General features: G+C 37.4%; 1 protein-coding gene across 2 annotated transcripts in view; it reads right to left on the reverse strand.

The window, feature by feature from the left end:
• stt3b (STT3 oligosaccharyltransferase complex catalytic subunit B) overlaps positions 1 to 13,572 on the reverse strand; it is a 65,801-nt gene extending 52,229 nt beyond the window's left edge. For both annotated transcript variants that reach the window (XR_009119189.1, XM_058046358.1), the window contains exon 1: positions 13,038 to 13,572. Coding sequence is in view for 1 of the 2 variants with exons in the window: in XM_058046358.1 (XP_057902341.1) it covers positions 13,038 to 13,297 (260 nt within the window). In the remaining variant the exon portion in view is untranslated. The remainder of the gene's footprint in view (positions 1 to 13,037) is intronic.
• Positions 13,573 to 26,456: the final 12,884 nt, after the last annotated feature.

A 26,456-nucleotide genomic window follows, 5' to 3' on the forward strand; every position in this document is an offset into this window, starting at 1 on the left:
TCTCGATAAAAAAAAAAAAAATCGAAATTCTCCAAATCTCAGTGCGGGAAGCACAGCCAGCAGCCTACTGCGGGGAGTGTGATGTGTTTCATTCACAGCCAAATTCATCTTTTTGTCTAGCCGCACGAACCCCTGCCTTGCGTTTGATGCTAAAATGCATGATTTAAAACTGTATGAAATAATAAACAAGCTGAAATAGAATAGCAAGAATTGAACAGTAAAGTGAAAATACGGCTTCATTATAAATGATGTCTGTCAATCACGGGGCGATTATGGTTGGGATACTGACCGAAAACTGAACGACTACACTTCCGCCTTGTAATATTTAGTTAGTACATTTTTTTACTATACAGCACTTAAGCTTGTTAGACTGTAAAAAGTGCGGATAATTGAGAAAGAGACGGATAATTTTACACTCTGCAGCCTGGAGATGCGGAGGGAATCGTCCCTCCGATTTCTCTTTGCAAGTCAAAGGCACCGACTGTCAGCATGAATGAATGACACTTTATTTAAAGAAGCTGCTCTGTGGTAGTTTGGGACTGGGACTAAGGTTCCTACATTATAAGACGTTTGAAGAATGTCTGCAGATGTTAAAAAAAAAGTCTTAGGAACATGTGTTTTCCTGTAAAGACAGGAGCTAGCGTAGCTAATGGTGAAACTTCTACTAACCCAGTGGTGATGGACGTAATGCAACAAGAGTTTTCCTGTTCCTGATCACGTCAGTCTCTGCGGTACTGTTTTGTTTTGAGTTGGACTTTAGTCTGGTCTGTAGCCGAGAGTTACACTTCGCTATGTTGGTACCTGACAAACACGGGCAGTAGAAACATTTTTAATTTTAAACTTTAATTTTTTTAATTTTAATTTTTTTAATTTTAATTTTAAGTTTAATTTTAAGTTTAATTTTAAGTTTAATTTTAAGTTTAATTTTAAGTTTAATTTTAAGTTTAATTTTCGTCACGTACTGAAGTACGAGGTGATATGACCATCCAATGTCATAATGGGTACCATAGTAAGTGTCAATAATATATATATAAATTGTAAAAAAAAAATTAATTGTAACATTTTTTTAAATTAAAAAAAAAATTACATTTTAAACTTTACATTTTTTAAATTTTAATTTTAAGTTTAATTTTAAGTTTAATTTTAAGTTTAATTTTAAGTTTAATTTTAAGTTTAATTTTAAGTTTAATTTTAAGTTTAATTTTAAGTTTAATTTTAAGTTTCGTCACGTACCGAAGTAGGAGGTGATATGAGCATCCAATGACATAATGGGTACCATAGTAAGTGTCAATATAGTGATATATATAGCACATCATGACTGGTTCAAGACTCTTCATCCTTGTATTTAGCAAACATCAACTGCTTGTATTGTTTCTTGAATTGGCTCATCGTTGTGCATTGTTTGAGGTCCTTACTCAACCCATCCCATAGTTTGATTCCCACATACTGAAATGCTATGGCTTTTTAACGTAGTCCTAGCATAGAAGTGTTTAATTCTGTTCTATTCTATCCACAGCTTGTAAATGCTGCTGCGTTCAGGTGCGCTCCGTTCTTGTGACTTCTGCACCGTGATGTCATTTTATCATTATTAAATACAGTTTTCTGAAAACACCGACAAGGGACGGGTATTTGACTTTCCTTGTTGGACGACCGAAGACAAGTGCCAAATTATCACACATTCTAATAATGTGTCAGCTTATGAGCTGGGTCAATTGCCATTGGCCAGGTTAATTATTACATTAACACCACTTAACACGGAATTTGGGAAGCCGTTTAATAGCACCTGACATCTGTGTGGCAATCGCTCCATTTTTTTAAAATAGAAAGTACTACAACTGTACTCCAGCTGAACATGTCAACCAATGTTCTACAGCACCAACTACGATGCTGGATATCCCCTTCAGAGGCGGGGTTACACCCTGGACTGGTGGCCAGCCAATCACAGGGCACATATAGACAAACAACCATTCACACTCACATTCATACCTATGGACAATTTGGAGTCGCTAATTAACCTAGCATGTTTTTTTTTTGGAATGTGGGAGGAAACCGGAGTACCCGGAGAAAACCCATGCATGCACGGGGAGAACATGCAAACTCCACACAGAGATGGCTGAGAGTGGAATTGAACCCTGGTCTCCGAGCTGTGCCACCCCTTTGCAAAATTAGTATTTTAGTATCAGTAAAAAATTTTATTAGTATTGTTTATACACCTTTTGAGTATTAAGTTGCAGTGTGATGAATCGAGTGCTGTTAGCAAAGTGTTTCTTCTCAGTAAGACATTCACACTCACATTCATACCTGGACAATTTGGAGTCGCTAACTAACCTAGCATGTTTTTGGAATGTGGGAGGAAACCGGAGAAAACATGCAAACACCACACAGAAATGGCCGAGGGTGGAATTGAACCCTGGTCTCCTAGCTGTGAGGTCTGCGCGTTAACCACTCGACCGCCGTGCCGCCTGATTCAATATTAATAAATATTTTTTGTGGCTGGAGCAAAGAAACCCTGTTTATGACTTATAAATATGGCTTTTTAACATTATTAGAGTCTGGCAGACATGAAATAACACCCCTACAGGCACGTTTACACCATTCTTTGTTGACATCATTGCGGGGACGTAACAGACAGCAAAAGCTGGTGCGCTAACAAATCAGCCTTTCTGATTTACTTTCTCTTAAGTGTTTCAAACAGAGTGGGGAAGGACAATAAGTCAAAATTTACCACTTCCACACTAAATAAGAGAACCATTTTTTTCAGTTCGTTCTCAAAAATGGCATGTCGGCTTAGCTCTGTTGCCTCAGTGGCGAGTCTCCATTTTATGTGCAAGGTAATGTCACCTTATGTCATAACATTACCGACGCCTAGTGACCAGAATACTCGTTTGCAGTTTATATCTACATTTTCCAGTACTGCACAGATTCCTGATGAGATGCTTGGACCATCGGGCTATTCTAGGCGCTGCTCATACTTTTATCACAGACTGTTCAGCTGCATGCCAGCAATGTCCACAGTCGCCAAGACAAGAATTTCATTCTCTCTCTTCAGTTTATATTCTGCCTTCCGACTCTAAAGTAGCATGGAGACGTTAGTGGACAGCTTGTATATAGCTTGTGTATATATATCACTATATTGACAGTTACTATGGTACCCATTATGTCATTGTATTGTCATATCACCTTGTACTTTGGTACGTAACAAAAAATAAAAATAAATAATTATATATATTTAATTTAATATATAGTATAATTTAATATAATAATATTGAATAATAAAATAAAGTTTAAAAAAAAACAAAAAAAAAACTTAAATTATATTAGGAAAGCAGGAAGTGAACAAATGTAACAGTTACTGATTGTAAAAGTACAAGGTGGAGGGGTAGGATTTAATAAGCTTTGCTTCTTCCTACTCCTTTTGGACATGTTGAACTGTGAACTGATTATGGGATGCATTCAATTGCAATCTGATGCATGTTCTAATGAAATAAAACCATCACCATTACCAATTAACATGGCATGATTTAGGAATGTGGGAGGAAACCGGAGTACAAATTAAAATAAATAAAAATAGTAGTAACAAAAAAAACAAAACAAAAAAAAAACAAAAAAACTTAATATTAGGAAAGCAGGAAGTGAACAAATGTAACAGTTACTGATTGTAAAAGTACCAGATGGAGGGGTAGGATTTAATAAGCTTTGCTTCTTCCTACTCCTTTTGGACATGTGGAACTGTGAACTGATTATGGGATGCATTCAATTGTAATCTGATGCATGTTCAAATGAAATTAAACCATTACCATTAGTGTCACACAACATTAGACACCTAGTGACCGGTATAGAGTACTACATATCATTGCCAAATTTTTTAATGCCTTGTATTTGGATTATAGTTTTGTATAGCCATTTTTCTATGCTTGAAAATGTTTAATTTAGTCAAAAAAAACAGGTAGCATTTGCTTAAATATGCACTTTTTTTTTAACCAATAGGCAGAATTTAAAAACAATCTAGCATGATTATTGCTGTAGTTTTTAAAAACCGAGCCACTGAGTGATGAGGGAAGACTGTAGTATTCGTTGTTTTGTTTATTTGTACTTTTCTAAGGCATTTTTATAATAGGTTGAATGATTTCTTGAAAGTATTGTACCTGCCTACATTCAAAATATTCTATTTGATGGGCAGCTGATGGGCAGGACGACCCCTTAGCGTTACATGATTAAGACCGATCAAGATTTTAGATCGTTTAATAGTTTTTAGCATAATAAAAATGACATAAGTATCCAGTCATGATCAAGTTGTGTTGCAAATTTCATGTTTAAAATTCCAATGTTTGTGACTGCACCTTGTGTCGTAAGCGTGATTGGAAGTTGAGAAGGAAATGCTGCTAAAGTTAAACAACTAAATTGTGTGTAAGCGTGCCTGTGATGGAACTGTCGGAATGTTAAGGTCGTAAAATTTGCGACAATCTATCCTTGGAAGACTTCCATATTAAAAAAGGCGTGTAAATAAGGTTTGCAGAAATGGTAAATAGAAAAAAAAAAACAGGTTTATCTTTACTAGCGCGGCACGGTGGTCGAGTGGTTAGCACGCAGACCTCACAGCGAGGAGACCAGGGTTCAATTCCACCCTCGGCCATCTCTGTGTGGAGTTTGCATGTTCTCCCCGTGCATGCGTGGGTTTTCTCCGGGTACTCCGGTTTCCTCCCACATTCCAAAAACATGCTAGGTTAATTGGCGACTCCAAATTGTCCATAGGTATGAATGTGAGTGTGAATGGTTGTTTGTCTATATGTGCCCTGTGATTGGCTGGCTGGCCACCAGTCCAGGGTATACCCCGCCTCTCGCCCGAAGACAGCTGGGATAGGCTCCAGCACCCCCCGCGACCTTCGTGAGGAAAAGCGGTAGAAAATGAATGAATGAATGAATCTTTGCTAGCCATTGTGTGAATAGAAGAAGAGGACATTTACTGAGGAAGAGGATTTACTGTGGTTACCCGTTGATGTGACATGACAGATAGCATGTCAGCCTTTTTTTCCGAAGAAATAAGCTAACATGTTTGAGACCGGATTTGCATAGTGATGACTGCAATTTGACACAGCAATTTGGCAAAAAAAAAAGTCAAATTAACCATCTCATACGCATGATACAAAAAAGAAAGGCGACATGGATTCTAACCTCAAAAAGACGACAAAAAAAAGCAATCAGAGTCATTCAATGCAAACAAAACCCGCAGCCATCTTCCTTGAACCGGAAATCACCAAAGGAATCTTTGAGTGAGTTGAGAAAACGAGTTGAATTACCAAACGTTGAGTTGAATTTTAAGCAGCTGTTCCTATTTAGCAGACGCTTTCCAAAGAACGGACAGAGATAAAAATCCTACATCTTTCCGACAAAAATATGGAAAACAGTAGCCACGTTTACATGAGGAGTTTTTCTCTTTCCGTATGGAATCTTTCCGAATGACCTTTCCAAAAGCAATGGTATACATGGAAAGGAATATTCCAATGGCGTGTCTACATGCGGCGCTATAATCAACCAGAATAGTCAATGGGGCATACGCAGTAAAACGTTCATTTTAAACTTGTATATTTCCGAGGTATAGTTTGGGAGTGTTAAGTTGCCGTGTGATGAATTTAGTGTTTTTTCCAATACATTGTGAGACTGTTAAATTCACCAACATCACGTGATACCGACTTCCTCCAGTTTTTCTTTCACTTGTTGGAATAACTCCGTATTGCTAGTTTTCCCTTCGTCCAAGTCTTGAAATTTAGTTTGAATCAAAAACAAATTTTCCACAGCAGTCCAGTGCCGATTCTGGTCAGCAAGTTCACCGAACTCCCAATCTCATTCCACATCAGTTCCAATGTTTACATGAGGAGTTTTTCTCTTTCCGAATGGAATCTTTTCAAATGGCCTTTCCGAAAGCAATGGTATACATGGAAAGGAATATTCCAATGGCGTGTCTACATGCGCCGCTATAATCAACCAGAATAGTCAATGGGGCATGTGTAGTAAAGCGGAAACACCAACATCACGTGATACCGACTTCCTGGAGTTTTTCTTTCACTTGTTGGAATAACTCCGTATTCCCAGTTTTTCCTTCGTACAGTCTTGAAATTTACTTTGAATCAAAAACAAACTTTCCGCAGCAGTCCAGCCTCCATGTTTTTAAATCAAAGAACGTCTGGAGCTGCGTGTTACGTCATATCTCAGCATTCGTTAAAAGAACGCTACCCGGGAACAGGAAAAGATAAAGTTCAATCTTGCTAATATTTTAATAATTAAGCTCGGCACATGTTTTATATAGATATGTATTTTCTTTTTTTAATAAAACTGGACTTGTGAATGGCGTATAGAAGGGTTTAGATTCTGTTCCACAGATGGCGCTAATGCACACGAAAGCTGCTTGCCAACCGCCAATAAACAACAGAAGAAGGAAAAACACCACGAAGAAGAACGCAGTCTGACAACTTTCTGATTGAGCGGGTACAAGATACCTCAATCGGATTGCGGAAAGGAATATTCCACCCCCTGGGAATCCCATTATATATTCATTCGGATTGGCACTTTTCTTTCGGAAAAAGGTTACATTCTTTCCGTTTGAGCAAATATCCCGAATGGAATTGGAATATTTGGGTCCATGTATACGTGGCTAATGTCAGGAAGGTATGGGGCTTTATTTGCATGAAGTCTGCACGGGTGACCAAAGGTCTCTCAACGACACACCTTTGTACCTAATTATAGAAAAACTTGTTAAAATACTCTTGTTTTGTATCTTTTGTCAAATTAAAAATGGCTTAGTCTGCTTTTCATTTACTTTCGGTATAACTTTTTGTGTTTTAGCCCAAAATATGCGGGTAAAAAAATCGATGTGGGCCGTATCCAGGCGCGAATGAGCGCCCTCTCTCCCTCGCCAAACTTGCCGTGCTTTACGTGATAAGTGGGGCGCGGGCACGGTGCGATTAGCGTAAGTACGTCCTCGGCCCTTCACCTTGTCAGATGCTCTCCACTTAGTACGAGCGACTTCATGAATATTGTCTCATTCTCTCAACATGTGACTGCATATTCTTAAAATAAATACGCCGCGTGTGTGAAATGGGCGAAGAAGCATGAAGAAGAATGAAAGGATTTGAATCTTGGCGTACTGACAGGTGTCAGCATGCGACTCCGCGGGTGACCACAGCTACATTTTGGAGGAGAAATAAAGACGAGGGAGAAAAAAAAAAACAGCGCAATGATAGCAGGTGGAGAGAGAGAGAGAGAGAGAGGGGGGGGGAAGGATTTAATTCCTGTCAAGACATCCAATCTGAATGAGGTTTTGGAGATGGAGCCATGTTTACATGGACCCAAATATTCCAATTCCATTCGGGTTATTTGCTCAAACGGAAAAGAATGTAACCTTTTTCCGAAAGAAAAGTGCCAATCCGAATGAATATATAATCCGATTCCCAGGGGTGGAATATTCTTTTCCCCAATCCGATTGAGGTATCTTGTACCCGCTCAATCGGAAAGTTGTCAGACTGCGTTCTTCTTCTTGGTGTTTTTCTTCTTCTGTTGTTTATTGGCGGTTGGCAAGAAGCAGCTTTCGTGTGCATTAGCGCCATCTGTGGAACAGAATCTAAACCCTTCTATACGCCATTCACAAGTCCAGTTTTATTAAAAATAAAAGAAAATACATATCTATATAAAACATGTGCCGAGCTTAATTATTAAAATATTAGCAAGATTGAACTTTATCTTTTCCTGTTCCCGGGTAGCGTTCTTTCAGCGAATGCTGAGATATGACGTAACACGCAGCTCCAGACGTTCTTCCATTTAAAAAAAAAAAATGGAGTCGAGCAATCGGCACTGGACTGCTGCGGAAAGTTTGTTTTTGATTCAAACTAAATTTCAAGAGTGGACGAAGGAAAAATCGGCAATACGGAGTTATTCCAACAAGTGAAAGAAAAACTGGAGGAAGTCGGTATCACGTGATGTTAGTGAATTTAACAGTCTCACAATGTCATTGTATTGGAAATAACACTAAATTCATCACACGGCAACTTAACACTCCCAAACTATACCTCAGAAATATACAAGTTTAAAATGAACGCTTTACTGGGCATGCCCCCATTGACTATTCTGGTTGATTATAGCGCCGCATGTAGACACGCTATTGGAATATTCCTTTCCATGTACACCATTGCTTTCGGAAAGGTCATTCGGAAAGATTCCATTCGGAAAGAGAAAAACTCCTCATGTAAACTGTTTTGTCATGATTGTAAAAAAAAAAAACAAAAAAAAAAAACACAACATCCGAGTACTTTTGACACACAGTTCACGTTTTCCTTGCGGTATTACGCACAAGTTCTTGGCTTTGAGGATATGGTCTTATGATAATGCATTGGTGATGCTACCTAACTACTTTGCAATGATTGCTCCGCAGGTCCATAATACTTAAGCTTCCACTGTGGAAATGACTTCAATGGACCAACAGAAAATAGGAAATCGTCTTGTCAGCATTAATAAAAACAAATATATCTTGCCTTTTTAAGATTTTTTTTGGTTGCTTATATTGCAGGAGTCTCACTAGCAAGTATTACTGCTACTGTCATTACGTTGTGCAGTGTGCCAGACCTGTCAATTATTGAGCTGTAAAAAAAAAAAAAAAAATGTTGAACGCTGAAAAGTATGTCATGCTTATTAAGCATCGTCTGTTTAAGTGAAGTGTGCATGTGAAAAAAAGCCAACAGACGTACTACGACCTGTCATTCCGGAGTTTCCAGTACATTTAGTTGACAGGCGTCTTTTCCGACCCTGAGTCGACAAGGGGAAGTCGCTCATATGAGAGAAAATGAAAAGCTACGATAAAAAAAAAAAAAAAAAACACATTATCGGAGGTTAGGTCTCCTTTGAGGCGCATCTAAATTAAGATGACAGCAGACTTTCTGTTAAATTTAGCACAGGGAACATCTTAGCCAAAATCTATACCAAACAAATTTTTTTTTTTAATATATTTTTTAAGCGGAATTGGCTAAGCAAAAGGGGAATTGCTGTGAACAAGGAAAATGCGGCTATGACAATAATATAAATGTAAAAAAAAATAGATTCCGATGTGAATTCCGGCCTCCCAGGCATTCAAACATTCAAAACCTGTTTAAATTGCAGGTTAGCAAACATTTGCCGTTTACCTGACTATTGTTTTTTTTTTTTTTTCACAGAGCAATTTTTTGTTAATTCTCATGTTAAAACGATGCTAACGTTTCAGATAATGAAACCCTGAAAGAAGTTTGGGATGGCTCAAAACGCTCTGTTTCAAAAGGCGTGGTAAAAACTGTTCCTTTGTGACATCACAGAGGGGCAGACTTTCTTATATGGTCATTTTGAGCGTGTGACCAATCACAGCGAAGTGGACATGGCCCACATTAAGCACAAATCCAAGCAAATACAGCTAGAATAGGTGCAGATTCTGGAAAATCTAAAAAAAAGTTTTGTGTGGGTTATTTTGTGTAGCTGCTCTATAGGAGACCACAACTCAATCCATTGTTTTTTTTCCCACAGAGCAACTTTTTTGTATTCTCATGTTAAAACGATGCCAAAGTTTCAGATAATGAGGTTTGCGCATTTGGAAGTGAACCCTGAAAGAAGTTTGGGGTGGCTTAAAACGCTCCGTTTCAAAAGGCGTGGTAAAACTGTTCCTTTGTGACATCACAGAGGGGCGGACATTCTTATATGGTTCATATTTAGGAAGCATTTTGACCGTGTGACCATTCACATTGGAGTGGACATGGCCCACATTAAGCACAAATCCAAAGAAAATACAGCTGGAATAGGTGCAGATTCTGGAAAATCTAAAACATTTTCTGTGCGGGTTATTGTGTTTAGCTGCTCTATAGGAGACCACAACTCGATCCATTGGGTTTTTTTTCCACAGAGCAACTTTTTTGTTAATTCTCATGTTAAAACGATGCCAAAGTTTAAGATAATGAGGTTTGCGCATTTGGAAGTGAGCCCTGAAAGAAGTTTGGGATGGCTCAAAACGCTCCGTTTCAAAAGGCGTGGTAAAAACTGTTCCTTTGTGACATCACAGAGGGGCGGACATTCTTATATGGTTCATAGTTAGGAAGCATTTTGAGCGTGTGACCAATCACAGCGAAGTAGGCATGGCCCACATTAAGCACAAATCCAAAGAAAATACAGCTGGAATAGGTGCAGATTCTGGAAAATCTAAAAAAAAAAGTTTTCTGTGCGGGTTATTTTGTGTAGCTGCTCTATAGGAGACCACAACTCAATACAAAAAGGGTCCACCTTCCAGGCATTCAAACATTCACAACCTGTTTAAATTGCAGGTGAGCAAACATTTGCCGTTTTCCTATTGTTTTTTTTTTCTATTCCGATTGTTTTTTTTTTCACAGAGCAACTTTTGGTTAAAACTTTTTGTTAATTCTCATGTTAAAACGATGCCAAAGTTTAAGATAATGAGGTTTGCGCATTTGGAAGTGAACCCTGAAAGAAGTTTGGGATGGCTCAAAACGCTCCGTTTCTAAAGGCGTGGTAAAACTGATCCTTTGTGACATCACAGAGGGGCGCACATTCTTATATGGTTTATAGTTAGGAAGCATTTTGAGCGTGTGACCAATCACAGCGGAGTGTGCATGGCCCACAGGAAGCACAAATAGGTGGAATAGGTGCAGATTCTGGAAAATCTAAAAAGGTTTTCTGTGCGGGTTATTGTGTGTAGCTGCTCTATAGGAGACCACAACTCAATACAAAAAGGGTCCAAAAATGAGCAACCTTTAAACATTTGCTGGTTATAGCAAAGGTTCATTGGGACATTCCACTGCAGTCAGAGCATAAGCAAGCTACTCTCCTTCATATCCTCAAGGCTTGGAACTTAAGAAGCAATCTTGTGGCATGTGGTGACAGTTAATAATGGACTAGATCAGGTCATTACATGCACAAGTTGGGTGCATTTCCAATGACGGGGATAAAGAAAATACATTTTTCAAAACACAGAAAGATGCTTAGTCTCCTTAAAAAAAACAGTCTTAATTTTCAAACCATCTAATATATCGTTTTGATTATTATTTTATTCTAATATCGGAGTCGACCCCATAACATTCATGTGGGTCGGTCCCTTATAGCTGCATCACTTCACCGGGCCTGTCTTCCTACTCAGATGCACCCATCCCTCTGGCACAGGGTAAATGTGGACTAATCAAACCACATGACCCGCTTCCATTGCTCCAGACTTCACTTTCAGTTTCCACAGACGTAACCCTTTCCTCCCCGTTAGCCTGAGACGAGAGGTCCACTGCATCAAGATTGTTGCTGGTGTAAAACAAACTGTTCAAAGTAAAAACTTGTGCCAATTTGCAGAGATTAGGAGATGACAGAACCAAAAAAACAGGAGGTAATTACTGAACGTGGTCATAATCATCACACAGCAACTTAACACGTAACAGTTATTAACTCTAAACATGTATTTTGAACAACTGGTTTTAAAAAAGGGCTGCACGGCGGTCAAGTGGTTAGCGCACAGACCTCACAGCTAGAAACAAACAGCCAAAACAAAACTCAATTGACGAGACATTGAAAAAATTACTGAACGTGGCCATAATCATCACACAGCAACTTAACACGTAAAACAGTTATTAACTTTCAACATGTATTTTGAACAACAAGTTGAGTTTGAGACCAATTTCCATTTTAAATAATTACTAAACAGGCTACACGGCGATCGAGTGGTTAGCGCGCAGACCTCACAGTTAGGAGACCCGGGTTCAATTCCACCCTCGGCCATCTCTGTGTGGAGTTGGCATGTTCTCCCCGTGTATGCGTGGGTTTTCTCCAGGTACTCCGGTTTCATCCCACATTCCCAAAAACATGCTAGGTTAATTAGCGACTCCAAATTGTCCATAGGTATGAATGTGAGTGTGAATGGTTGTTTGTCTATATGTGCCCTGTGATTGGCTGGCTGGCCACCAGTCCAGGGTGTACCCCGCCTCTTGCCCGAAGACAGCTGGGATAGGCTCCAGCACCCCCCACCCGCGACCCTCGTGAGGATAAGCGGCAGAAAATGAATGAATGAATTTTTTTACCAGAATTAAGTTTAAAATATTACAAAGAAAATCAGTTTCATGAGAACAATGTTGTATTATTATATATTCATTTTTACTAGGGTAAAGTTGAAATATTGATGACGAGAGATGCTATCTATAAAGGTCGCAATAGGAGTAATAAAGTCGCTAAATTTAGGGAAAGAAGTCTAAAAACTAACATTGTAATAGAAATGAAGGTCAGGGAAAAACTTCAATTAAAAATAAATAAATAAAATAAAAATGACAATACTACAAGATGATAAGTTTAGTCTAAGATTAAGTGTTGCACATTAAAATGTCACAATTTGTTTACACTTTACAATACAGAACGTCTCAGCACAGTATGAAGGGCCCACGTGACACACAAGCAATACAGCTTTTACAATGACAGGTCAATTTACTTCCGGGTTACGGTCTGCAGTAGCGATAATAGCTTTTACAATGACAGCTCAATCTACTTCCGGGTTACAGTCTCTGCAGTAGTGACGAGTGCCGGCCTCGTGCATGCCAGCGAAACCAGTTTTCCAGCATGAAAACAAACATTTTAATAACTATATTATTACTATTATTATTATTATTATTATTATATTAGACTGGAAAATTATCCCCGGGGAACAAAAGCAGACACAACGTAATGTCTCTACAGTGTCCTAACTGGTCTCGAATGCAGTAAAACTATGTTGTAATAAAGTTAATATTTATTCCTCACCTTCTTGTTAAAGAAGTTATGCATTAAATGTGATTTACGCATATAACGTGATATAGTCAAATTAGCTACGCTGCTAATGCAGGGTTTAGAGATTTTTTAACATGTTAAATGTTCTTATGGCGGACAACAGAAGAGCCAGAGTCGTTATATTATGTTTTTTTTCTCTCAAAGGAAAATAACAAATAAATAACGAAAAAAATACACTTTGGTTTAAATAAACAACAAAGTACGTTAAGCTAGTTTTGACTTACCACGGGTCGAACTCGTGGATGATGCTCTCAAAGCGAATGACGGCAAACAGTCTGGAGCTGAATCCAGCCAGGCAGGCCAGAAAGAGAATGCTAAACGACAGTAACGATTGCCACCCCGCCGGCTGTGTCAGTCCGCCGGACAGGCCTCCTTTTCCGGCCGCTGCACCGGCTGCAGCCGGTCGGCTGTTTCCGTGCACCGAGCTGCCGGCATTAGCGGACGCTTTGTGCTTGCTGTCGCTGACTGCGTGGTGCTCCGCCATTTCTGCTTTGCCGTGTCAATCGGGCTGCCAGAGATCTCCCCCTCCCTCCTCCTCCTCTCTCCAGCGAAACTGCCCCCCGCTCCGGTGCTGTAAAGTACCGAGGTTTTTTTCCACCTGTTCCGTGACTACCCACGTAATAATAAAGTACGGTTTATAAATGCTACTTCTAAGTGGGCATCCGTTTACATCCCGTGATGCATACGCCTGCGACGCACCGAATCCGCAACCGTCAGTCCACACGACGCTATTCAGCACCGGTGGAAAGAGGAAGAAGGGATGCGATGGGCGGGGTTACCGGAAGTTGTCTCGGCCTGTCACAAATCGACAGGTAGTTAGAAGGCGGGGTTTTACGGAATTACACCAATAAGAAGAACACGCTCGTGTTGAATGACAGATAAGTACTCCAATTGAAATATACTCAAATTAAAGCTTTGACAAGCCTTGCTTGAAGATTTTGAATTGGTGTCATTCTGGCGCTCTGTACGAATTAAGCTATGGTTTATTTCATTTAAAAAAAAAATTAAAAAAATTATTGTATTGAAAAAGAGTGAGAATTTTGTTGGAATTTTGCACAGAAGTTTCTGCAGTCACGTTTAGATAAATGTTTTCTTTGGCACTGCAATAATTGTGCAGCCTTGGGGAATGTGGATGTTCTAATAAAGACTGATGTGTCACACCATTTATTATTTCCCTCAGCACAAGCAAACAGTAAAGCATTCACCAGGGGTTATACTTTCAATACTTTTCTCAAGCTTTCAAAAGGCCATAATGGAGTGAGAATATGACAAATAAATGCTGACTTTTTAATTCCATGTCTCATACTAGGAATTAGGGAGAATCGAGAGTAACACTACTGAAAGTTGTGGATGGGCTGATTGTTCATATTGTTAAATAAGACATTTTTAGATTGTTATATTTGATATATTATATCATATATGATATATAATAAAATAAAAATGAACAAATGTTTTGTTGAAGAAAATAAATAAGGCAAGTAAACCAAAGACATTGAGAAAAAAATATATACTGGAGTGAAAATTCATGAGTGAATTCCGAAAATAGATTAAGTAATCAATATTCAATCATTCATTTTCTAGTGCTTTTCCTCACGAAGGTCGCGGGGGGTGCTGGAGCCTATCCCAGCTGTCTTCGGGCGAGAGGCGGGGTACACCCTGGACTGGTCGCCAGCCAGCCAATCACAGGGCACATATAGACAAACAACCATTCACACTCACATTCATACCTATGGACAATTTGGAGTCGCTAATTAAGCTAGCATGTTTTTGGAATGTGGGAGGAAACCGAAGTACCCGGAGAAAAACCCACGCATGCCACGTGTTTATGCTTGCAAAAAAACACTAAACTCATCACACAGTAACTTAACACTCCAAAAGGTGTACCTAAAAATATACAAAGAAGTACCAATATGAGTTTTGAAGTTTCCCATTCTGCATTGTGTCTGAGCAAAGCAGTTCATTGGAGGACATGCGGCATAGAAAGTGGTTAGTGCGCAGGAGACCCGAGTTCGATTCCAACCTCGGCCATCTCTGTGTGGAGTTTGCATGTTCTCCCCGTGCATGCGTGGGTTTTCTTTTCCGGGTACTCCGGTTTCCTCCCACATTCCAAAAAAAAACATGCTAGGTTAATTAGCGACTCCAAATTGTCCATAGGTATGAATGTGAGTGTGAATGGTTGTTTGTCTATATGTGCCCTGTGATTGGCTGGCAAACAGTCCAGGGTGTAACCGGTAGAAAATGAATGAATGAATGAATGAAAAAAACAATCCTGGTTAATCTTTTAAACACACTTACTATTCCCATCCTTCTTTTGCAGATATAATATTTACACACTATGTTTTTTTTTCTTTCAAAAATGGAATGATTTGACCCTTAAATGAAATATTCATGTCGGAAAATTGCTCTGTCGATTGAGTCATCTCAACGGAGCTATGGATCGAGGCTATCATGGAGGAAGAGGAGATAAGAGCGTGATCACGTCGAGTTGGAAGAGATGAAAGATGGATGGGGATGATTATGGAAATTGATGGAGGTCATCCTGGAGAGTGCGGTGGCACAGGTGGTGGACAAACGTTTTCGCTGAGACTATTTGCTCACAAGTCTTACAAACGAGTGGTTAGCGCGCAGACCTCACAGCTAAGAGACCAGGGTTCAAGTCCACCCTCGGCCATCTCTGTGTGGAGTTTGCATGTTCTCCCCGTGCATGTGTGGGTTTTCTCCGGGTACTCCGGTTTCCTCCCACATTCCAAAAACATGTCTATTATAGAAAACAACATGTCTATGTCTATTAGTTTATTTAGCCATGTTTATACTTGGACAAAAACACTAAACTCATCACACAGTAACTTAACACTCCAAAGGTGTACCTAAAAATATACAAAGAAGTACCAATATGAGTTTTGAAGTTTCCCATTCTGCATTGTGTCTGAGCAAAGGAGTTCATTGGAGGACATGCGGCATAGAAAGTGGTTAGTGCGCAGGCCACACAGCTAGGAGACCCGAGTTCAATTCCACCCTCGGCCATTTCTGTGTGGAGTTTGCATGTTCTCCCCGTGCATGCGTGGGTTTTTTCTCCGGGTACTCCGGTTTCCTCCCACATTCCTAAAAACATGCTAGGTTAATTAGCGACTCCAAATTGTCCATAGGTATGAATGTGAGTGTGAATGGTTGTTTGTCTATATGTGCCCTGTGATTGGCTGGCAAACAGTCCAGGGTGTACTCCGCCTCTCGCCCGAAGACAGCTGGGATAGGCTCCAGCACCAGTTAGGATAAGCGGTAGAAAATGAATGAATGAATGAATGTTCCCGTTGGGTTATAACAAGAGCGTACAGAACAAGAGCAGAGGTCGCCAATGTGTCGATCTTTGGGACTTGGACCTTGGTTCATGGCTGAGATTTGGGATCTTTGTCTCAAAATGGTTGGTGCTTTAGTTTGCATTGGTTTTCGTCTTTCTTTTGTGTTTTTATCGCAATAAGATTACACACAAGAGTATTTTTCTACTCGCCCCTTCCTGGGTTATTATACTGCCTGACTCTGCCAAAGGCCAGCATAGCACAAAGCTCAAGGCACTTGGCAAGAAACTCTCTTTGCACCTTGTACTTTTTTTTTTTTTTTTTCAAAGACACACAGTAGGAGACAAAAGGTCAAAAGGACTGTAGTCTTCATGCTCCTCTTTGTACATTTCAATGCATTTTTACCACGGCTTTTAGAGGAATCTGTTGTTAGAATGTCAGCCCTTTTGACCATTTGTTTTTATATATATAAGTCCTCTACCGCTTTCTGATTGGGATTCAGTATACATTGAGAGATATTGTACACATGTTGGTGAATGAAAACCACTGAATTTGATCTGATGCTTTAGGGTGCATGCTTAAAAACTGATATCGGATATCTGTAAGCATCACATTAACCGTATTATAGCCTGTTATAGTTTTTTACATAGATCTGTCCATTTTTTTTCTACATTTACTTACTACTAAGGTACTTATAAAATTGCACTTCTGGTTGGATGCTAACTGCATTTTGTTGCCCTGTACCAGTGACATGAGCAATAACAATAAAGTTGAATCTAATCTAATCTAATTTTCCGGACTATAAATCGCACTTTTTTTCATAGATTGGCTGTTCCTGCGACTTCATTCATTTTCTACTGTGTTTTCCTCACAAGGGTCGCGGGGGGTGCTGGAACCTATCCCAGCTGTCTTCGGGCGAGAGGCGGGGTACACCCTGGACTGGTCGCCAGCCAATCACAGGGCACATATAGAAACAAACAACCATTCACACTCACATTATACCTATGGACAATTTGGAGTCGCTAATTAACCTAGCATGTTTTTGGAATGTGGGAGGAAACCGGAGTACCCGGAGAGAACCCACGCATGCACGGGGAGAACATGCAAACTCCACACAGAGATGGCCGAGGGTGGAATTGAACCCTGGTCTTCTAGCTGTGAGGTCTGCGCGCTAACCACTAGACCGCCGTGCCGCCCCTCCAGAGCGACTTGGAGGGGAATAAATGAAAAAAACTGTTTATGTCACATAAACACTGGACACCTTTTCTGTTCATGTTTATTTTTTGTGTAGCTGAATAACCATTGTGTTAGCATATATTACACCTATTCAGCCTGTTCTCTATTCTTTTATTGGTAATGGTAATGGTTTTATTTCATTTGAACATGCATCAGATTACAATTGAATGCATCACATAATCAGTTCACAGTTCCACATGTCCAAAAGGAGTAGGAAGAAGCAAAGCTTATTAAATCCTAGCCCTCCATCTGGTACTTTTAAAATCAGTAACTGTTACATTTGTTCACTTCCTGCTTTCCTAATATAGTTTATTTTTGTTTTTTTTTTGTAATTTTAATTTTTTATTTTTAAATTCAACATTTTAAAATTTTACTTTTAATTACATTTTTTAAATTCAACATTTTAAAATTAAAATTTTACTTTTAATTAAAATCTTTTAATCCAACATTTTAAAATTAAAATTTTACTTAAAATTTAAAAATTCATCATTTTAATTTTAATTTGAAAATTCATCATTTTAATTTCAATTTTAAAATTCAACATTTTAATTTTTGTCACGTACCGAAGTACGAGGTGATATGAGCATCCAATGACATAATGGGTACCATAGTAAGTGTCAATATAGTGATATATATAGCACATCATGACTGGTTCAAGACTCTTCATCCTTGTATTTAGCAAACATCAACTGCTTGTATTGTTTCTTGAATTGGCTCATCGTTGTGCATTGTTTGAGGTCCTTACTCAATCCATCCCATAGTTTGATTCCACATACTGAAATGCTATGGCTTTTTAACGTAGTCCTAGCATATAAGTGTTTCAAATGTAGTTCTTCCCTGAGATCATATTTCTCCTCTCTTGTAGAGAAGTATTGGATAACGTTTTTAGGTGATTGGTTATTTTTAACCTTAGAGACTATGTCTGTAAGTAATGTGCAAGTAACAATATGATACCTGTGTGGATTGGGAAATATAATATTTAGACAGTATTGTTGTTTAATTAGGACACAAATTATGCATGATTTTCAGTCCGTTTTAATTCATGTATGTGTACAAAAAATGACGTTTTTGGCGGTACCTGACAGCCATGAGTCCAATGATTAAACACGTTATGAGTAATGAGACACTACTTGGTGAGGTTCTACCAGGGTTACCTGAGTGGCCTCATCAGTGACACCTCATTTCACTCGGAGCGTGCCTCATTTCCCCAAGAGTCAAAGGCGCTCTGGAGAACATGGTCCATCAAATCCCAAGAAATACATTGTACTAGGGGTTTACTGTAAAAAAAAAAAAAAAACACACAAGTCTTGAGTGAGAACTTTGGCTTTCACCGTGTGTCTTAACATGAATGTTATATTCCGTCAATTACCACGCAGTTTCATTTAATAAGAAATAGGAGCATAAATCACAATTATCCAATAATTTATCACGTCGGGATTTATGCTGTAGTTAATCTTTCCAATGAATATGATGAATTAGTTTTGGTTTTGAGACTTGTGGACCCGAGGCAATGACAGTTTTTCCCATACTGAAAATCTCTGCTGATTTCTAACTTTGGTGCCAAATGCATGAATCAGCAAAGATGAGGGAGACTTTACGAAAACTCTCTATTCTTGACAATTTGGACGTCATTGGAAATGTATCACTGTTGTCAATAATACCCGAACCCGCTGACTCAAGTCAAAATGAGTCAGGATTTAAAGTTGAGGTGGACTCAAACTTATATATCAAGAATTATAAGAAATATGTCAAAAAAAATAACTGTACAATGTATATCAGGGGTCTCAAACACAATTTACCTGGGGGCCACTGGAGCTAGGGTCTGGGGCTAAGGCTGGGTTTCCAAAAAAAGGTTTTCCAAAAAACAAAAAAACAAAAAACGCATTTATTAAAAACAGAAAAATATACAAACTTTTCCCAAATAACTTATTTTTTCTACACAAAATAAGATGAAAAATAAATAAACAAATCAAGAATAAAGAAAGTCAGTAATAAATAAATATAATAATAATAAAACGGCAAATAATAAAAACTTAAGAAACCACATATAGTTGGTGGGTAGACAAATTTTCCAGATTAAAATGAACAAAGCATTATTAGAGCCCTGTAGACATGACATAACACCCCTATAGTCACATTTATACTCTTTTTATTTACAACATATTGCGCAACTGCAGGGTCTTGAGACACATGCTAACTCGCAAACTAGAGAGCTATAGCGACCTAAACGGTAGCCTTCAAGTTATTTCCTTTAAACTTAAATAGCCAAAAACTTACCACTTCCACACGGATAGGGAGGATAACTATTAACAGTTATTTAACCTTTAACATGAACATTAATCAAACGTAATCATTTTTTTCTGGGTACATGATACCATACAGCATCCATATCAAACATTAAACTTTCATATCAAGGCGGGGGCCTCAAACTAGTGTCCTGCGGGCCACATTTGGCGGCATTATGAATTATCCTTACTGACCTTTTTTGCAGTACATTTAGCGAGTGAAGATTGCTTTTATAGTTATTACCCCATATTTCCACACAATAATTAAGATATGGTAGAACCAGAGAGCAATAAAGAGTGTGAAATAAGGAAGTTAGTATGTTCTCTGTAGGCGGCATTATGAATTATCCTTACTGACCTTTTTCGCAGTACATTTAGCAAGTGAAGATTGCTTTTATAGTTATTATAGCCCATATTTCCACACAATAAGTAAGATATGGTATGCATTATTTTAGCTACTATATCAGCAAGTTGAAGTATTTGTGATTTTAGAAATAAGGAGTTAGTATGTTCTCTGTAGGCGGCATTATGAATTATCCTTACTGACCTTTTTTTGCAGTACATTTAGCAAGTATGTACCTCTTATGTTTTGGTCTCCGGGTAGATAAAATTTGGTTAAAAGTTATGGTAAAATCCCTATTGTGATAATGGTCATTAAAAGAACAAAATAACTACATGCTAACTTATACAAGGAGTATCAAACATAAATCCAAATCTCAACAAGGACATTTGCTATAAAAAAAAAATCACAGTCAACTACATCCATCAAGATTGATTCCCGCCTGTCTGACATAGCAAAGAGAGCCTGAAGTGATGCTTCACTTTTTATTGGCATGCTACAGAAAAGCTGATAAGATTTTTTTTTTTTTTTTTTTACCACTTACAAAGTTGAGGAATAGCAAAGAAAAGTGAAGGACCCACTTTTTTTTTTTTTTTTTTGGTTCAAGAAATCTGTACATGAACTCTTATGAAAGGGTCCTGAAGTTCAAATAGAAGGAAAGTCTACTTTCTCTAGCCGGAAAAAATACCACTCCTTGTTGACAACTGCTGTAAGCGTATCCTTACACATTCACACCTCAGCTTGACAAATAGACCCTTTGTCACTTTGCTGAGAGGCTAACTTCGGTCTTGCGTTGGTAGAGAAAATAACAGATGACTGGCAGTGACAGCCCCTGAAATTGTTGGCCGAGATTACACACTTCATTGCTTTGGGTGGTCGCAAAACGCTTAGGTTTTCAGTGCAAAATAAGTCACTTCACACTCAAAAAGATAGTTAAACGGATAGCAGGATTGATAAGACAAACGGACAAATGGAAGAATCACTGGAAAATATAGTGACGGACGGAGTCGGGCTATGTTTTTAAGATGAAAAAATGCTGTGCGAAACGATACTGAAATATCGATACTTTAAATAATGTAAGTAATGGTTTTATTTCATTTGAATATGCATCAGATTACAATTGAATGCATCCCATAATCAGTTCACAGTTCCACATGTCCAAAAGGAGTAGGAAGAAGCAAAGCTTATTAAATCCTACCCCTCCATCTGGTACTTTTACAATCAGTAACTGTTACATTTGTTCACTTCCTGCTTTCCTAATATAGTTTAAGTTTGGGGTTTTTTTGTAATTTCAATTTATTTTTTTTATTTTTAAATTCAACATTTAAAAATTTTAATTTTAATTAAAAAAATGTAATTCAACATTTTAAAATTAAAATTTTAATTGTAATTAAAATTTTTAAATACAACATTTTAAAATTAAAATTTTAATGAAAATTTTAAAATTCATCATTTGAATTTTAATTTTAAAATTCAACATTTTAATTTTAAACGGATACCAAGATTAAGACAAATGGAGAAATGGAAGAATCACTGGAAAATATAGTGACTGATAGACAGATGATTGACAAGACAGGGAAAAACAGTGAAGACAGTGAAGAGACAGGCTAGGTACTGTGGATATATCGACAAATAGACACAGACAGACTGATAGGTGGATCGACGGATAAATGCACTAGTTTAAGTTTGGGTTTTTTTTTGTAATTTTAATTTAAATTTTTTATTTTTAAATTCACCATTTAAAAAATTTAATTTTAATTAAAAAATTTTAATTCAACATTTTAAAATTAAAGTTTTAATTGTAATTAAAATTTTTAAATACAACATTTTAAAATTAAAATTTTAATGAAAATTTTAAAATTCATCATTTGAATTTGAATTTTAAAATTCAACATTTTAATTTTAAACGGATACCAAGATTAAGACAAACGGAGAAATGGAAGAATCACTGGAAAATATAGTGACTGATAGACAGATGATTGACAAGACAGGGAAAAACAGTGAAGACAGTGAAGAGACAGGCTAGGTACTGTGGATATATCGACAAATAGACACAGACAGACTGATAGGTGGATCGACGGATAAATGCACTAGTTTAAGTTTGTTTTTTTTTTGTAATTTTAATTTAATTTTTTTATTTTTAAATTCACCATTTAAAAAAATTAATTTTAATTAAAAAAATTTAATTCAACATTTTAAAATTAAAATTTTAATTGTAATTAAAATTTTTAAATACAACATTTTAAAATTAAAATTTCAATTAAAATTAGAAAATTCATCATTTACATTTTTATTTTAAAATTCAACATTTTAATTTTAAACGGATAGCAAGATTGATAAGACAAAACGGACAAATGGAAGAATCACTGGAAAATAGAGTGACTAACAGACGGATGATTGACAAGACGGAAAAACAGTGAAAACAGTGAAGAGACAGGCTAGGTACTGTGGATATATCGACAAATAGACACAGACACACTCATAGGTGGATCGACGGATAAAATGCACTACAGACAGACAGACAACCATCTGACCAGCGGATCAGTAGACAGATAAACGTACAATATGTAAATATGTATTGATAGCAACCACCTCAAGTATCAGCATAACATCACACAAGAAAATGGAAGCACAGAGTTTGCAGTAAATCAGATCAACGCTTACAACAGGACCGATCTCGAACTGGGGAAAACGACCTTGGCAGGCTGAGATTGGAAGACAAAGCCTTTAGGCGCTGCCCACACGGAAACGGAAACAAGTTTTTTCGTTTTTACCTTTCTGGGGGGGGAAGTTATTTGTCCATGCAGGATTGTGTCGGGAAACACACGGAAGCAGTTATGACATACTTACACAATGCCAGGGCTGCGTACATACAAACTGATGAAGTGCCAGTTCTAATTGAATTAATGGCTAACTCATCCTGTCAAGGGGGTGGGGGGGCTACCAACATGTACAAATTTATAGTACACAAATCGTACTTGAACATCTTTCCGTTTTGTTGCATTTCCTGGGTTTCATTCTTAAGTTCAGTCTGTACAGTACTTTGATCTGACAAATCTTAAGTAAGTTTGATCAAGTGTGGAATTATTCCAACTTCTGATTGGACTGCTTGAGCCGCGGCGACTGTTCAAAAAAAAGTGTCTCACTCACCAGAGATACAGTAACTAGTAACTGTGGCAACACTGAATGCAGGTAGGATTGCAAGGTTTATAGTGTTGATTTCTGTGTAAATATCCCATGTTAGTTACAATGCGGACACTCGTGGCTTGTACTAACTCACCCTGTCAGGGGGGACTACCAACATGTACAAATTTATAGTACTCAAAATACAATTTGACTCTTGAATATCCTTGTACGCTCTCCATTTTGTTGCATTTCCTGGGTTTCATTCCTAAGTTTAGTCTGTACAGTACTTTGATCTGACAAATCTTAAGTAAGTTTGATCAAGTGTGGAATTACTCCAGCTTCAGCTTGGACTGCTTGAGTCGCAGCAACTGTTCAACTCTGATGAAAAAAAGTGTCTCTGTGACTGTGGCAACACCGAGTGCAGGTAGGATTGCAAGGTTTATAGTGTTGGTTTCTGTGTAAATATCCCATGTTAGTTACAATGTGGACACTTGTGGCTTATACTGTATATGAACACATTTGTTTTCGCTTTAAATTTAGTGGGTTCAGTTTGTATTCAGGTCTGGAATTTACGGTAATTAATTCCAGACCCGATTGTGATAAAAGAATTTCCACAAAGTAGGATTCCTCATTTATAAACTGACTATTTTTGTAGTTAGAGCATAGAAAAATGATCTGTTTAAAACCTTCTTTTCTACCTTAAAGATACTGAAACCAACATATTTAAAGACGTGGACATAACCATTGTCCTTGCTGCATCTGTTAAAATACACAATGATTGATTTCAATGTGTAAAAATTCATATTCATAACAGATTAAATAATATTTAGCAGTAAATTGGTGACTAAATCAGTATGACACCATGTTGGGGATGACGGATGGAAGCAATTATGTGGAGTGGCATCTTCCCTGTATATATTTTACTGTTATCTGGTTTGAAGAACTGATTGCAATGAACGTGTCTGTTTGACTATTATTCTATTTTTAACATTTCTTCGGGTTCGTGGGTTGACGTCAAATTCAGGAAATAAAAGACTTACCATGTACGGAAGAATCCTTGTTTTTTGATAAAAAGTTATTGCCACATTTCTGTTTGACCTTTAGGAACGGATTCAGACAAATACGAGATTCCACTGTGCCTGAAGGAAAACGTCTTGGGAGTTTGGCTGCTCTTTAAGTGTGGAGGTCTCCACTGAAGCGTGAAAAATTGTTTATTACTCAACGCCAAGCGAAGGGGTTCCTCCAGGTTTAATTGATGGATGCCGTGTCGCCATGGTAACCCTGCATGAAGGAATGACTGGCGGGAGAACATTTCCATCTGATTATTTGCAAAGACCACCTCAGGGTTGAGTGAGTTTACCTATACAGTATACATATAGTACACAACATTAAGTATGAATGCATACTGCAGTAACATCCACAACAAAACATGGATACAAAAATAAAATATGCTCGATATTTTATAGTGGTGCACATTTGCAGATTGTTTTCTATATTTCCATTTATTTGTTGGCATATTTGTCTCATTTAAATGTTTTCGATCATCAATCAAATTTTTTTAATGGAACTTCTTAGTATTAAGGGAGAAAAACATGTTAAAACATAACTTAATTAACCGTTAAGTGGTGACCAATGACTGTACTGTATACATATATATTGTCTTTTATTGATTTTTAAAAGTATAAAATGACATATGCTAAGTTACCCGCACAAACATCAACATTTTAACTTTTGTGTTATAAAGTAATTTGTTAATTTGTGTAATATTTAATAATATGTCAGAAATTAAGTATTAATTGTATCATTAGAATATGCCAAGGTCATAAAAAAAACAAACACACAAACAAGCATGTACCTGATTCCATCCAATTCTCCACAGATACATCTCATGCAGTTACTTGCAGTACTCCAGTAGTACAACACCGCCCCCGTCTGGTGTAAAGACAAAATGCAGGCAATGTTCAGAAAATAAACAACAATGAATTCATTATATTTATAAACAGTTACTTAAGTTTGCAATGCAATAATATGAATTAACGTTCTTAGTATATCCTGATGATCATTCTTATTAATATTTAAATCCATAACAGTATATTTTAATCATTTGATAATGGTTTTGTGTTGTTTTCTTAAAAGAAAAATAAGTGATTATGATGTTCGTAGTGTAGTTCTGAGGAGGAAAGGACTACAGACGTGTTTGTGAGTTGGAGATACATATATGGTGTTGTATATTGCTGTGTATGTGTTATGAGTATTAACACTAGAAACATTGGTTTACATGCCCAGCCACGCTGCTATACAGAGACCTTCCAATATTAACAGATTTATATACTGAATCATGCTTCAGGGTCAACATAGTGAAAAAAAACGAGTCCAGAATCGACGAAAATAATCACAGAAAACTTACCTACCGCTGAATGTTGTGTGCTGCACTGAAATGCGTCCAAGTGGAAACAGCGGTCAGGCGAAACAAATGCTCCGTGAGCATACACTGAAAAGGATAATTAATGTTACCGCCATTGACAGCCCCAAATAAAATCATCAAAATAAATTATTATTAATAACTACTTAAAGAATGAAAACGGTATGTACAATTCAACACATTTCAACAGACAAATATTTCACACATTACCTCAATTGACCGCCAAAATTCTTGCCTCCATTTGTGTACATTGTTCGGTTAGCGCACAAAATATCCCGCGCCTTGTGATGTTATTAATTAATAATAATATGAGCGTCCAATTGAGTTCGAAAAGAATTTTTTTAATAACAAAAAGTCATTTGCTACTGACAAAGAAGCTAGTTTGCTAACAAAATGTCAACCGGAAGCGAAAGTCAGCTTCGGAGGTTGTCAATAATGTGAATGACTCTCTCAATAAAAAAAACGTTTTTTATACGTTTATAACAATTCTAAATGCATATCAATGACAGCTGAAAGGAATACACGCACCATATATAATATAATAATAATAATAATATAACTTTACCTTCACTGAAGACACTCTTGATGTGACACGATAAGGCAGCAAGACGCAACACGGACATCACTTCCTGTTTTGTCATGAGTTACTTCCTGAATTCAGTAGTGTTTTTCCAACTTCTTTACTAAAATGATGGCACTTGAAACTTTCTAAGGTTCCATTTTGGCTTATTGGGGTGAGAAGTAGTTGCGTTCAAGAAATAATTAATAATTAATTAATAATAATTAATCGCCACAAAATAAAACAAAAACAAAACTACAGCAAAAGCACAAAACCACAGGACAGGACACTTAGTAAGAAATATAATTATGCAAACAATGACAAATATATATATATATATATATATATATATATATATATATATAGTATATGAAGAAATGAA

Source organism: Doryrhamphus excisus, chromosome 14 (assembly GCF_030265055.1).
Source record: "Doryrhamphus excisus isolate RoL2022-K1 chromosome 14, RoL_Dexc_1.0, whole genome shotgun sequence".
Taxonomy (NCBI): domain Eukaryota; kingdom Metazoa; phylum Chordata; class Actinopteri; order Syngnathiformes; family Syngnathidae; genus Doryrhamphus; species Doryrhamphus excisus.